The 10613-nt window shown below is 52.5% G+C and overlaps 1 protein-coding gene across 1 annotated transcript in view; it reads left to right on the top strand.

Annotated features, from left to right (window-relative positions):
- The first annotated feature begins 9372 nt into the window (after positions 1-9372).
- Positions 9373-10613, top strand: part of LOC104397148 (green-sensitive opsin) — a 3708-nt gene continuing 2467 nt past the window's right edge. Inside the window, exon 1 of the mRNA XM_010007085.1 lies at positions 9373-9822. Coding sequence (XP_010005387.1) covers positions 9462-9822 — 361 coding nt within the window. The 5' untranslated portion in view covers positions 9373-9461. The remainder of the gene's footprint in view (positions 9823-10613) is intronic.

Below are 10613 nucleotides of genomic sequence, written 5' to 3' on the forward strand. Positions count from 1 at the left end.
ACCTTCCAGTGCCTGAAGGGGCTCCAAGAAAGCTGGGGAGGGACTTGGGACAAGGGCAGGGAGTGAGAGGACAAGGGGGATGGAAGAAAAGTGGAAGAGGGGAGATTGAGGTTGGAGATGAGGAGGGAATTCTTTGGTGTGAGGGTGGTGAGAGCCTGGCCCAGGTTGCCCAGGGAAGCTGTGGCTGCCCCATCCCTGGCAGTGTTGAAGGGCAGGTTGGATGGGGCTTGGAGCAGCCTGGGCTGGTGGGAGGTGTCCCTGCCCATTCAGGGGATGGGACTGGATGATCTTTAAGGTCCCTTCCCACCCAAACCATTCTATGATTCTACAATATCCAACAACCTCCCTGGCTGGGACTGGCACACACAAGAAAGACACAACTCTGGGCACACCCAGTTTGCTCTCAGCCCCACAGCAGTCATCAGGCTTGGAAAAACACACCCTCCAGCCCTATCTGATCTTCCTGCTGCCTACAGATTTTCAGTCTCACCCCACCTCCATTAAATTACATCTTCCTTGGAGTCAGATGGGTCAGAAACGTGGCCCATGCTCTGCTGAGCTGGGTCTCTGCAGCTGCACAGCAACGTCGGGAGTTCATTCCAGGCTCCCTGCTTGGGAGGCAGGAGCAAAAAGCTCTTTTCTCCCAGCCCAGGCACCATCCTCCAGCTGCTGCCTCTGCATGGACACGTTACAGATTTAGCAGGCACTGCTGTCTGGGCCTGCTAAATGTTCCCAATGAATAAGGTTTTTAAGGCAATAAAGCACCAGCAGCAAAGCTTAACGTGGTTTTCGGAAATCTTAACGCTGGGTAAATATTTGAAGAATCACAGGCTTAAAACACATGTTCATTTGCAGCATGAATATTTGAAGGGTACAGACTTCCCCCTCCTGTCCCTGCACTTGCCTGGCACCCACTGGGTTCTCTCTCCACTGCTCTGTGGTGTCACTCCCCAGAATTCATGGCTGCACAGCCAGGCTGGGCGAGAATCAATAGCAAGGATTTAACTTCTGCTGACTCCCCAAAACAGGTCACTCCCCTGGTTCTACCAGCAAAAAATGATCTCTTAGATTAATGGGGAGTTTGTCTCCTGCTGTTTCACTCTCCTACTCTGCTTGGTTTCTCCACCAGAGATCAGAAGCTCCCCTTGCTGGTGGCAGGGAGCTGTGGATAAGGTGCAAGTCAGATATGAGGAAGGAGATGAAGGTTTGGATGGGCAGCAAAGGGTTGGGAACATCCCATCACTCACTCTTCAGAAGCTGGGATCTCAGTTTTACCTGCAAATGCTCTGGAGCTCTTCAGCACCAACCTCTCAGAGACACCCCAGGTGGAGCAGCATCATTGCAGCAAACCCATCTCCAGAGGGATCATGGAGATTTACATCCTCAGCAGGTCTTCAGGATCCTCTGGGTCTGCAACACCTGCAAGAGATGCCCAGAGGCAGGTAAAGCTTTACAAATGGGTGCTGCACCCCAGCGTGCCAAAGCCTCTCTGGTTAGCTCTCTAGGGTGAGCTGGACACCCCAAAAACAGGGATGCCTGGAAATCCTGCCTCCTGTCTCAGGTTCTCCCTGGGAAGATGGAAGGACAAAGAGCACATGTTTCTGGCCACAGCCTGGATGGATTTGGCTTCTCTACCAGTGGTGGAGGAGACAGGCACTGGTCAAGCTGTCCTAACCCCTAACAACCATCTTCTCTTGGAATCAAATCTCAAAAATCCTGTTTTCATATACAACCCATTTCTGTGCTTCTAAAAAATGTATAGACCCTCAAACAAGGGGGAAAAAAAAATAAACAAGAAAAACATTTTCTTGCTTTGTTTTTCTCCATTTTTGGTCACTCTTTGCCATTCTCTCTCCAGTCTGGAAAAAGCACAGAAAGAAGGGAGAGGAGGTGAGAAAAAAAAAAGATGGGAAGCATCTCAGTTGTTTCCATTTTGGTTTTCAAATCCAAACCACCACTGAGTTTTCACTGGGAAGGTTCAGGAGTATTTTTAGGAAGGGTAGGAAAAAAAAAAGATGCAGTTTTATGGTGCAGGGAGGGGCTGTGGGTGGGTGCTCCCCCATCACACCCCCCTGCCCGGGGCTCTCAGGGGCTGCAGGCACTGGGGGGAACTGGGAGCAGGGGTGAGGCTGCAGTTGGCAATGGGAGACCCAGCATCCCATAACCCCAGTGCTGGGCTGAGGCAGGGAAACCACTTTGTGTTTCAGAAAAGGAGCTCCCTACCCCCCTCACAGGGAATATTTATTAGATTGGAGGAAGGAGCAATTTCTTCTCCACACACACCAGGCACCCACTGACCTTTCATTTTCTTATGACCTCCTTTTACCCCCCCCTGCTGCTCCCATATCAAGCAACAACACATCAGGTTCAGAGCAGCCAGAGGAAACACTGAGACTCCAAGAAGTGCAGGAATTGGGGCTGCTGGGCAGGGCTGCTCAGGCCTCCAGCTCAGCAGGAGGATGGTGGATGATGTTCTGGCTCACACAGGGGGTGCTCACTGGAGTCCTGTGGTCACGGTTGCAGGTGAAGTTTGCAGGGAACCCTGTTCCAAGGCAGAAGACAGGGGTGGTTTTGGGGAGAAGGGGAAGGGGGAGCAGGCAGAAGCCAACACCCAGCAGCTGTAGTTCAGAGAAACACTGAATCCCAGACTGGTTTGTGTGGGAAGGGACGTTAAAGATCATCCAGTTCCAACACCCAGCATGGGCAGGGACACCTCCCACCAGCCCAGGCTGCTCCAAGCCCCATCCAACCTGCCCTTCAACACTGCCAGGGATGGGGCAGCCACAGCTTCCCTGGGCAACCTGGGCCGGGCTCTCACCACCCTCACATTAAGGCATTTTTTCTTATGATCTCATCTAAATCTCTTCAGTTTCAAGCCATTACCCTTTGTCCTATTGCTAACTGTCCATGTAAAAAGTCCCTCCCAGCTTCCCTGTAGGCCCTTCAGGTACTGGAAGGTGGTCTAAGTTGTTGTCTGGAGAACTGTAGCATGAAAATGCATTGCCAGCTCCCAGATTTCCTGATATATTGAGCTGGATTATGCTGGATGCCCAGGATGTATCATTCCAGAAACACTCAGCAGTTAAAAGCAGTTTATCTGCAACTGGAGAGAAAAGTTTGCTGCTGTTTTATCTCCTTCCAGACTTTCAAGGCACCAATTCAACAAAGGAACAGGGTCAAATGCCTTCAGGGTGAAAAAGAAACAGCACACATGGCAAACCAATGTACTCACTGGTGAGCATTTCTCATGGGGGAAACCTGGTGACCAGAAAAACACAGCAGCACACCCACCCTGGCTGGGGTGTGAGGCCTGGAAGACCAAATTTAAAACTCAGACAAGAGCAGAAAGATCTGCAGAGACATTTGAGTCTGTCCAGACAAGTGATTCCAGCACAGAACTCTAATTTGATAAAATGCCTGTTTAATCCACAGATATTTTGCTGTGGTGATGAATAGCAACCTCAGAGACAGCCTTTCAACCATGAATGCTTTAGAGAGCTGAAGAGTAAAGACTAGGAATTAAGGAGAATAAATATTAATGACAGGAGTGGGAAAAATAACTCATCTTTCTGGACAATCCTGCCATTGCTTTGCTCATCTGTGCTGGGCTCTTGCAGTTCCCTCTTCTCCAGGACCAGGGGGGTTGGTACAGGGATGGAACCACTGCACGAGAAATGCAGGGGCTGGAGGGAGCACAGGCTACACGTGGGAAGGAAAAAGAGGCAGCAAAGGGGGAAGAGGAGGAAGAACTGCAAAGGAGAAGGGTCGTTGCACCAGGATGAGCTTCAACTGGGTGCAAAAACATCCCCAAGTGGCTTTGGCAGCTGCAGGTCGAGCCCCAGCCAGCATAGTTATGTAAAGGGATGGGGAGAAGCCCAGGGTGGGCTGGATGGAAGAAATGAATCCAATTACAGGATGAAGGGCAAGAAGAAGGAAAGGACACATTTGGTCTGGAGCAAATCCCCTAGAAGGCTTTGATGCAGGGAGAGCAAGATGCAGATGGGAACGAGTGGCAGGACACGCAGCTGCTACCAAGAGAAACAGGGGCTTTGAAATGGGGCAGGAAGTGGAGGGGCTCTGAGCTGGCTGAGAGTGGAGCCAGGGCAGTGACATCAGGGATTCCCTCCTGGCATACCCAGTGTACCAGCAGGACGTGGGTTTTCTGGAAGCTGGAACACCAGGTTGGCTGTTTGGGGTCTTATGGGGACACTGGAGCAAGAAGCCAGCCCAGCACCAGGGAGCAGTCCTGCTGGGAAGGGAAAACAAGCAAGCCAACCCCTCATTTCCTCTGCTCTGTTTCCCAAAAGATTATAACCCAGCTGGCCATGGCACAGCAGTCTCCAGGCTTCCACAGAGAAAACCAAGGGCTCTGCACTAGAAAGGAGAAAAAAAAACAAAAGAAAATAAATTGACCCAGTTATGACAAAACGAAGCTCATCTCTAAAGCACCATGGCAGAGGGTTACAAACAGCCACAGCAAGGCCCTCAAGGAAGAACAGGGTTCAACTTCAAATGAGATTTACAAATTAAAAAGAAAAAGCTGGATTATTTCTATTTGCCTAAGCCACATTCCCTGGCTGCTCAGCCCTTCTCCAAGCTGGGCCATGGCAGGCACTGCCAGACACTGAGCATGGAGGTGGTGGTGCCGTGCTCTTGGATCCCTCAGGGACCCAAGGAAAACCTTCCTTTTGCCTCCCTGACTTTGCAGCCAAGCAGCTGCCACCAGCTGTGCAGAGCAGAGCTTGGAGACAAGAGCTGGACACAGGTCCCTGGCACCCAGCTCTGCCTCCTTCCTCCTTCCTCCTGCCTGACACCCACCTGGCTGAAACAGCCCAGGAAACAGAATAACATCCAGCAAGGGGCTGACAGGACGATCTCCCAGCAGCTTCTCCCTGGCTTTGGCCATCACCCTCACCAGGGGATGGTTTGTTCCCTGGCACAGCTGCTAAAACCCAGAGGAAGGTGCTGGTGCTGCCTGGGTTTGCTGGAGGGCTCTGGCTGCTCATCCCACAGTGGCACCGTCTGGCAAAGCTGCCTCCTCTGCTCCAGCCCTGGTTTATCACTCAGTTAGAGGTGTTGACAGCACCACACGGAGTGGTGCAGGTTCACAGCTGAGCCCGGATTGCTCAGCTCCTTGGCAGGAAAACAACAGGTTTCCAAAGACTTTCTGTCTCGCCAAGGAAATCCTGTGGTTCTTGCAGGGATGTGACCTGGATCTGCAGCAGCAGGGAAAGCCTGGGAGGTAACAGGGCCCTGCTTGCTTGGAAATGCCATGCACATGAGCAGTGAAGCTGTCCCCACTTCCCAGCTGGCTCCAGTGCATCCACCCCCTGTGAGGCTGTTGCTGGTGGGGAGAGCCTGGAGAAGGAGCTGAGATGGAACCAGCACAGAAAACAGGAGCTGGAATCACCCCTGCCCTGAGCCCATCAGTGCAGCCCCCAAGGTTTCCATGGACTGTTATTTTTTAGGAAAAACAGCAGATGTTTGGCACAAAGAACCTCACTCTGCTCCACCAGGTCCCTATCCTGGATGGATGGGACCATGCAAGCCAAGAGGAGCAGCAGGCAGCCAGCCCAGGGCCACCAGAGGGCACGGCTGCCTCCTTGGAGCCACCCCCAAGTTAATCCCTGCTGGGGCAGGAACTGCCCACAGAACCAAATTGTAAATACATCTGTGTCCTCCTTTTCCCTGCCACACATTTAAATCTATTTGATCCACCTTAATGGATTGATCCACAAGTTTGTGCACACACATCCTGCTTGGGCCGGGGCGCTGGCAGCACCTCGTCCATCACCACCTGTCAGCTCCACTCAGCCTCACCTCCTCTGGGAAGGAATCCAATCACAGGATAAAGGGTTTTCTTCCCCTCCATATGGTCTCTATAACGCTCTGGCTTTATCTGTCCTTCTTTAGCCCCTTTCCTGGAGAGGGAGCTCCCAAGCCTGGCATAAGTGGCTCAGCGCAGCGGCCGCTGCTGTTTGATCTGGGAAAACCAGATCTTCCTGGGATAGCTGGGAGCAGTATTTGCACCTTCCTCCCTCTTCTCCTGCCCCGCAGGGAGGAAAGAGCCCCACCAGGGAGGAACAATTCCCACCAGAAGGGAGATTTAAGACAGCACATTCCAAAACCAGCCAAAAGCACAACCGTGAGCTCAGCACCATTTCGCAGTCAGTGTTGGTGCCCATGACCCAGGTCCTGTTGGTTACTCCATCACCAGAATTTAAGCACAGATCTTTGCTTCACAGCCAGTTTCTTCTGCTTTCCTCTACACTTTGCTCTGCAAGCCATTCCCTGCATGTCCTTGGCAAGTTGCTCCTGTTCCTTTGCCCACCAGCAACTAAGAGCCTTGCACAGGGATGGAAAGAGGCACCACAAAGAGCTCCCAGCTACAACTCTGGGAAACCCACCATCCCCGGCACATCCCTGTGGTTTGCTCTGCCTGTCACCCGAGCCCAGTGAACCAACTGTAACAATTCACTGCAGGTTAGTTATTATAATTATCATTTCTTGCTTTGCACAGGACGTGAAAGCCCAGAGCTGCTCAGGGCCCTGTCACGCTACGTGCTGACAAACAATGAAACAGAGACAATCTCATCTCAAAGAGCTTAGCAAAGCAGGGAAAAAAAACAACCAACGAACCTGCAAGAAGGAAAAAAACCCCGTCCTTTTCTTAAGAACAAACAAAGCAAGTCTCTTGTCTTGCATTAAACAGGGCCTGAATTTGCTCTTGCCATCTTGTCGAGTCAGTGTAGAAAACAATTGAGAGCTTACTGGGAGACAGCCTGTAAAGTTCCCCTGCTAAGAGACACCAAATTAAAGCCATCACTTTCCATTTCTGTGACAGAGAGGGAACAGAGGTTGCATTCAGGACACGTCCTGGAGGACCCAGCTATCCTCCCTGGTGTCACTTTCTTCTGCTGAGTTTATTCGAGGCCCTGGACATCGCTCTGGCTGCCGCTGACCTGCCCGGGCTCTAAATCCACCAGCCCCCTGGTAGCCCAACAGAGGTGACTCAGGCTTTCCTGCTCCATGTTCAGCCTCTCCAAAGTGGAAACGTCCTGCTCCAGATCTAGTTGAAGGTCAAGGTTCTCTTGGTGTGGTTGCTGGAACCCCCCCATCTGCCCTGAATGAAGCCAAGGTTGCCCCCCAGCTCAGCTGGAAGGGGAAGCAGAGGGTTTGCACTGATCAAGGAATAGAAATCTCTTCCTCCACCACCCAAAACAGTCATTTCACCTCCTCTCCCCGTAGCTGTGCTTCATTTGTACAACCCTTCAGAAGACAGGGCACTGCAAAGAGGTGGCACAAAGTCTCACAGAGGCAGGAGGTGAAAATTACTTTCCAGGAGATGAAAATTAACTTTCCCACGAGATAACCCTGTTTGTGTACAGAGCCCTGGAGATGCACCAGAGCTTTCAGGTGCTGCTGGCCCTGACAGCAAGGTCCAAGTCTTTTGAAAGTGGATCATCACAGTGAAATCTTTTAGCTGAGCAGAGCTGCTTTCTCCCTTTGAAGTTGGTAGGGCCACATCTGTACATCTCTGTTCACATCTGTTTGTCTGTTTTCCCCTTGAATACTCAGATAATTCTGCAGAAACATGGCCAACTTCTGTATGCCCAGAAGCTTGGCTATGGTCAGAAAAGGCATGAAATAGCTCCAGGGAAAGCTTTGCCAGAAGTAAGGTCATAGGACTTCACAACAAACTGTTTCCCTCATGGAAGAGCTCATGGACAGCCTAGAGAAGAGCCAGACTGAGAAGCTCACAGGACGTGCAGTGAGATACCTGTGAGATGCACAGACATCCCATGGCCAATCCTTGTCCCAGGGCACCTGAGGCTGATGTGACCCATTTACCCTCACCACGTCCTAGTTCTTCTCCTCTTGGACCTCCTCTAACCTGTGCAGACAGATCAGCAGTTAGAACAACACTCATCCCACCCACAGCCCTGAGCCTTCCTGCCCTCTCGCTCCAAGACACCCCAGGCCTGCAGGAGACCTCATTCATCCAGCAGGACAGTGTTGACTTTTTCCATCCACCTTGTCTTGGCAGAGGAAAGAGCCTAAGAGCTTAGAGCATTAACAGATCAGGGCCATGAATGCCACCAGATTTCAGAGATTAATGGAACAGCTTCCCTAAGGCGCCTTAGGCTGCTCCCCTGGAGAAGCAGCACACATGACCCAGGAGAAACTGGGGGAAGAGTGGTGCTCCAAGCTGGCACTGACCCTGCTGAGAAGGGCTTCATGGTCTCATGTATGCTGGGATGGGGATCCCACGTCCCAAAATGAACATTAGGAGACCAGGAAAAGCTTCTTTCCATGCTGTTTGCTCTCCCAGGCTGCTGCTGGTCTCTCTGCACTCACCTTGGAGGGAATTCAGGACATTAGCATCTCTGTGGCTCCACTTTTCCTCCCCAGGGACACTGGAACACTGCTCCTCCAGGCAGTGGTGCCATTTTGTCAGGCTGGATTTAGAGCTGTGGCTCAGGACCCTTCCCAAACTGTGCCAATCCATGCAAAGCTGAAGCCCAACTTGGGGTCCCACCTGCTGGGACAGGGAACAGGCTGGGGTAGAAAACATGCAGCAGCTCCCAGGGTTGGCCCTGCCCCATCCATCCCTTCCAGGTGGTGTGCTGCCTCCAGGAGACATCCTTGGAGGATCAGCTGAATGACAGATCTCCTACAGCCCAGAGAGGAGCCAATTCCCAGTCCTTTGCACCCCCGCACAACCCAGGGGTGTGATTCAACACGGAGACACGGATCCCTATCTGGCAGCACCCGCATGGGACAGGGAGGCAAGCCCAGGGCTCAGACCTGCACAGCTTGGGTCCACTGTCCACCTGGTGACATCCTCAAGGCCGAGGGGGGCAGAGCTGGGCACTCCCCAGCCCCCAAACACTCCCATGGAGTCCTTCAGCCACCCCAAAGACCCTGACCCACCCATTTCCCCATCAATCACCCAAAACAGCCTCTCCCCAACTCCCCACCTTCCTCTTTGCCCCATCCCTTCCTGCCCCCCCAACTCCTTAAACAATATTAAACACTTAATGGCAAATTAATACTCTTTAATACAGGTTTTGGGGCCAACTGGATGCTTAGAGGGTGCTTAAACCATCAACCCCTCTCAATCCCGTTGCCCTTGTCATACAAACTCAGCCAAGCCCCTAATCCAGCCTCCCCCCCGCGCTCCCTCCAGGAGGCTGGAGGGTATAAAACCTCCCCGGGCACGGGGGGCAACATCAGCCCCCAGCACAGAGCCAGGGCAGGGCACCACCTCCCACCCCCTTGGGATCTGCTGCTCTTCTCCTCACTCGTTTTCAATTCCGTTTTCATTGGAGGGGTGGGGAGGGAGGTCGTTCCCACCTTCCATTTTATCTAAACTGGGGTTGAAGCAAAATTAATTAGTGGTTTGGGTTGTTTTTTTTCTCAAAAAAAAAAGCCAAAGCAGCTGCCATCACCTTGGCAGGATGAACGGGACAGAAGGTGTCAATTTTTATGTGCCCATGTCCAACAAGACAGGGGTGGTGCGAAGCCCCTTCGAGCACCCCCAGTACTACCTGGCTGAGCCCTGGAAGTACCGCCTGGTCTGCTGCTACGTCTTCTTCCTCATCTCCACGGGTCTGCCCATCAACCTCCTCACCCTCCTGGTCACCTTCAAGCACAAGAAGCTCCGACAGCCTCTCAACTACATCTTGGTCAACTTGGCGGTGGCCGATCTCTTCATGGCCTGTTTCGGCTTCACCGTCACCTTCTACACAGCCTGGAATGGCTACTTCGTCTTTGGACCCATGGGCTGTGCTGTGGAGGGCTTCTTTGCCACCCTGGGAGGTAAGGGCTGTGGGCTGGGACCTTGGGTCTTGCTTCTTCAGGGCTGGAGGAGCCAAATTCCATCCCTTCTCCACACGTTTCCCGTGCCACTCCAGTGCTCCAGCTTGTTGCCCGGGGGCAGAGCTCTCCATGCAAGGAGCTGCTTCTCTGCAGCTTAGAAATGGGGATGAAGAGACAGATTTATGAGTTGTTTTGGTGCTGAGAAGCACCCACCTCACAGCCAGAAGGGACCCTTGTTTGCAGGATCAACCCTGGGGTCGCCCACCCGCGCTGCCCAGCACTCTGGGGGTGTCACCCCAAGGCTGTGCAGCCAACAAGGGACCTGCTGGGGATGCCCACACCGTGTCCTTCAATGAGCATCAAGCAGCTCTGACAAAAAGCTGCATTTTTTGGGGAAAGGTGAAGCATTGGGGTGGGTTTGGGGGAGAAGATAAATCCCTTGGGAAAAGGACCAGGCAGATGGGGAAGGAAAATTCAGGGTTGGGGAAACCAGGCTCAGACTTTACAGCACCCACTCAGCTCTTGTCTCAGTTCCACCTGATTTGGGTGCCCTTGGGAGCTCCCTCGTTTCATTTCTCAGGGACACACGAGCCACCAACCCTTCACCCTGCAGAAAACCCTGGGAAACAAGACAGGGAAGCTGTGTTTTGTGCCCCGTGCCCACGCAGCAGCCAGGCCCACACAGCACCTCGTGATGGAGCTGACAACTGCTAATCCTTGCTGCAGAGATCCAGAACTACAGCAAGGGCTTCACTTGCTTGTCTTCTGGGATTTTTTTTCCCCATAAATGG

Source organism: Chaetura pelagica, unplaced genomic scaffold, assembly GCF_000747805.2.
Source record: "Chaetura pelagica isolate M959 unplaced genomic scaffold, ChaPel_1.0 scaffold757, whole genome shotgun sequence".
Taxonomy (NCBI): Eukaryota; Metazoa; Chordata; class Aves; order Apodiformes; family Apodidae; genus Chaetura; species Chaetura pelagica.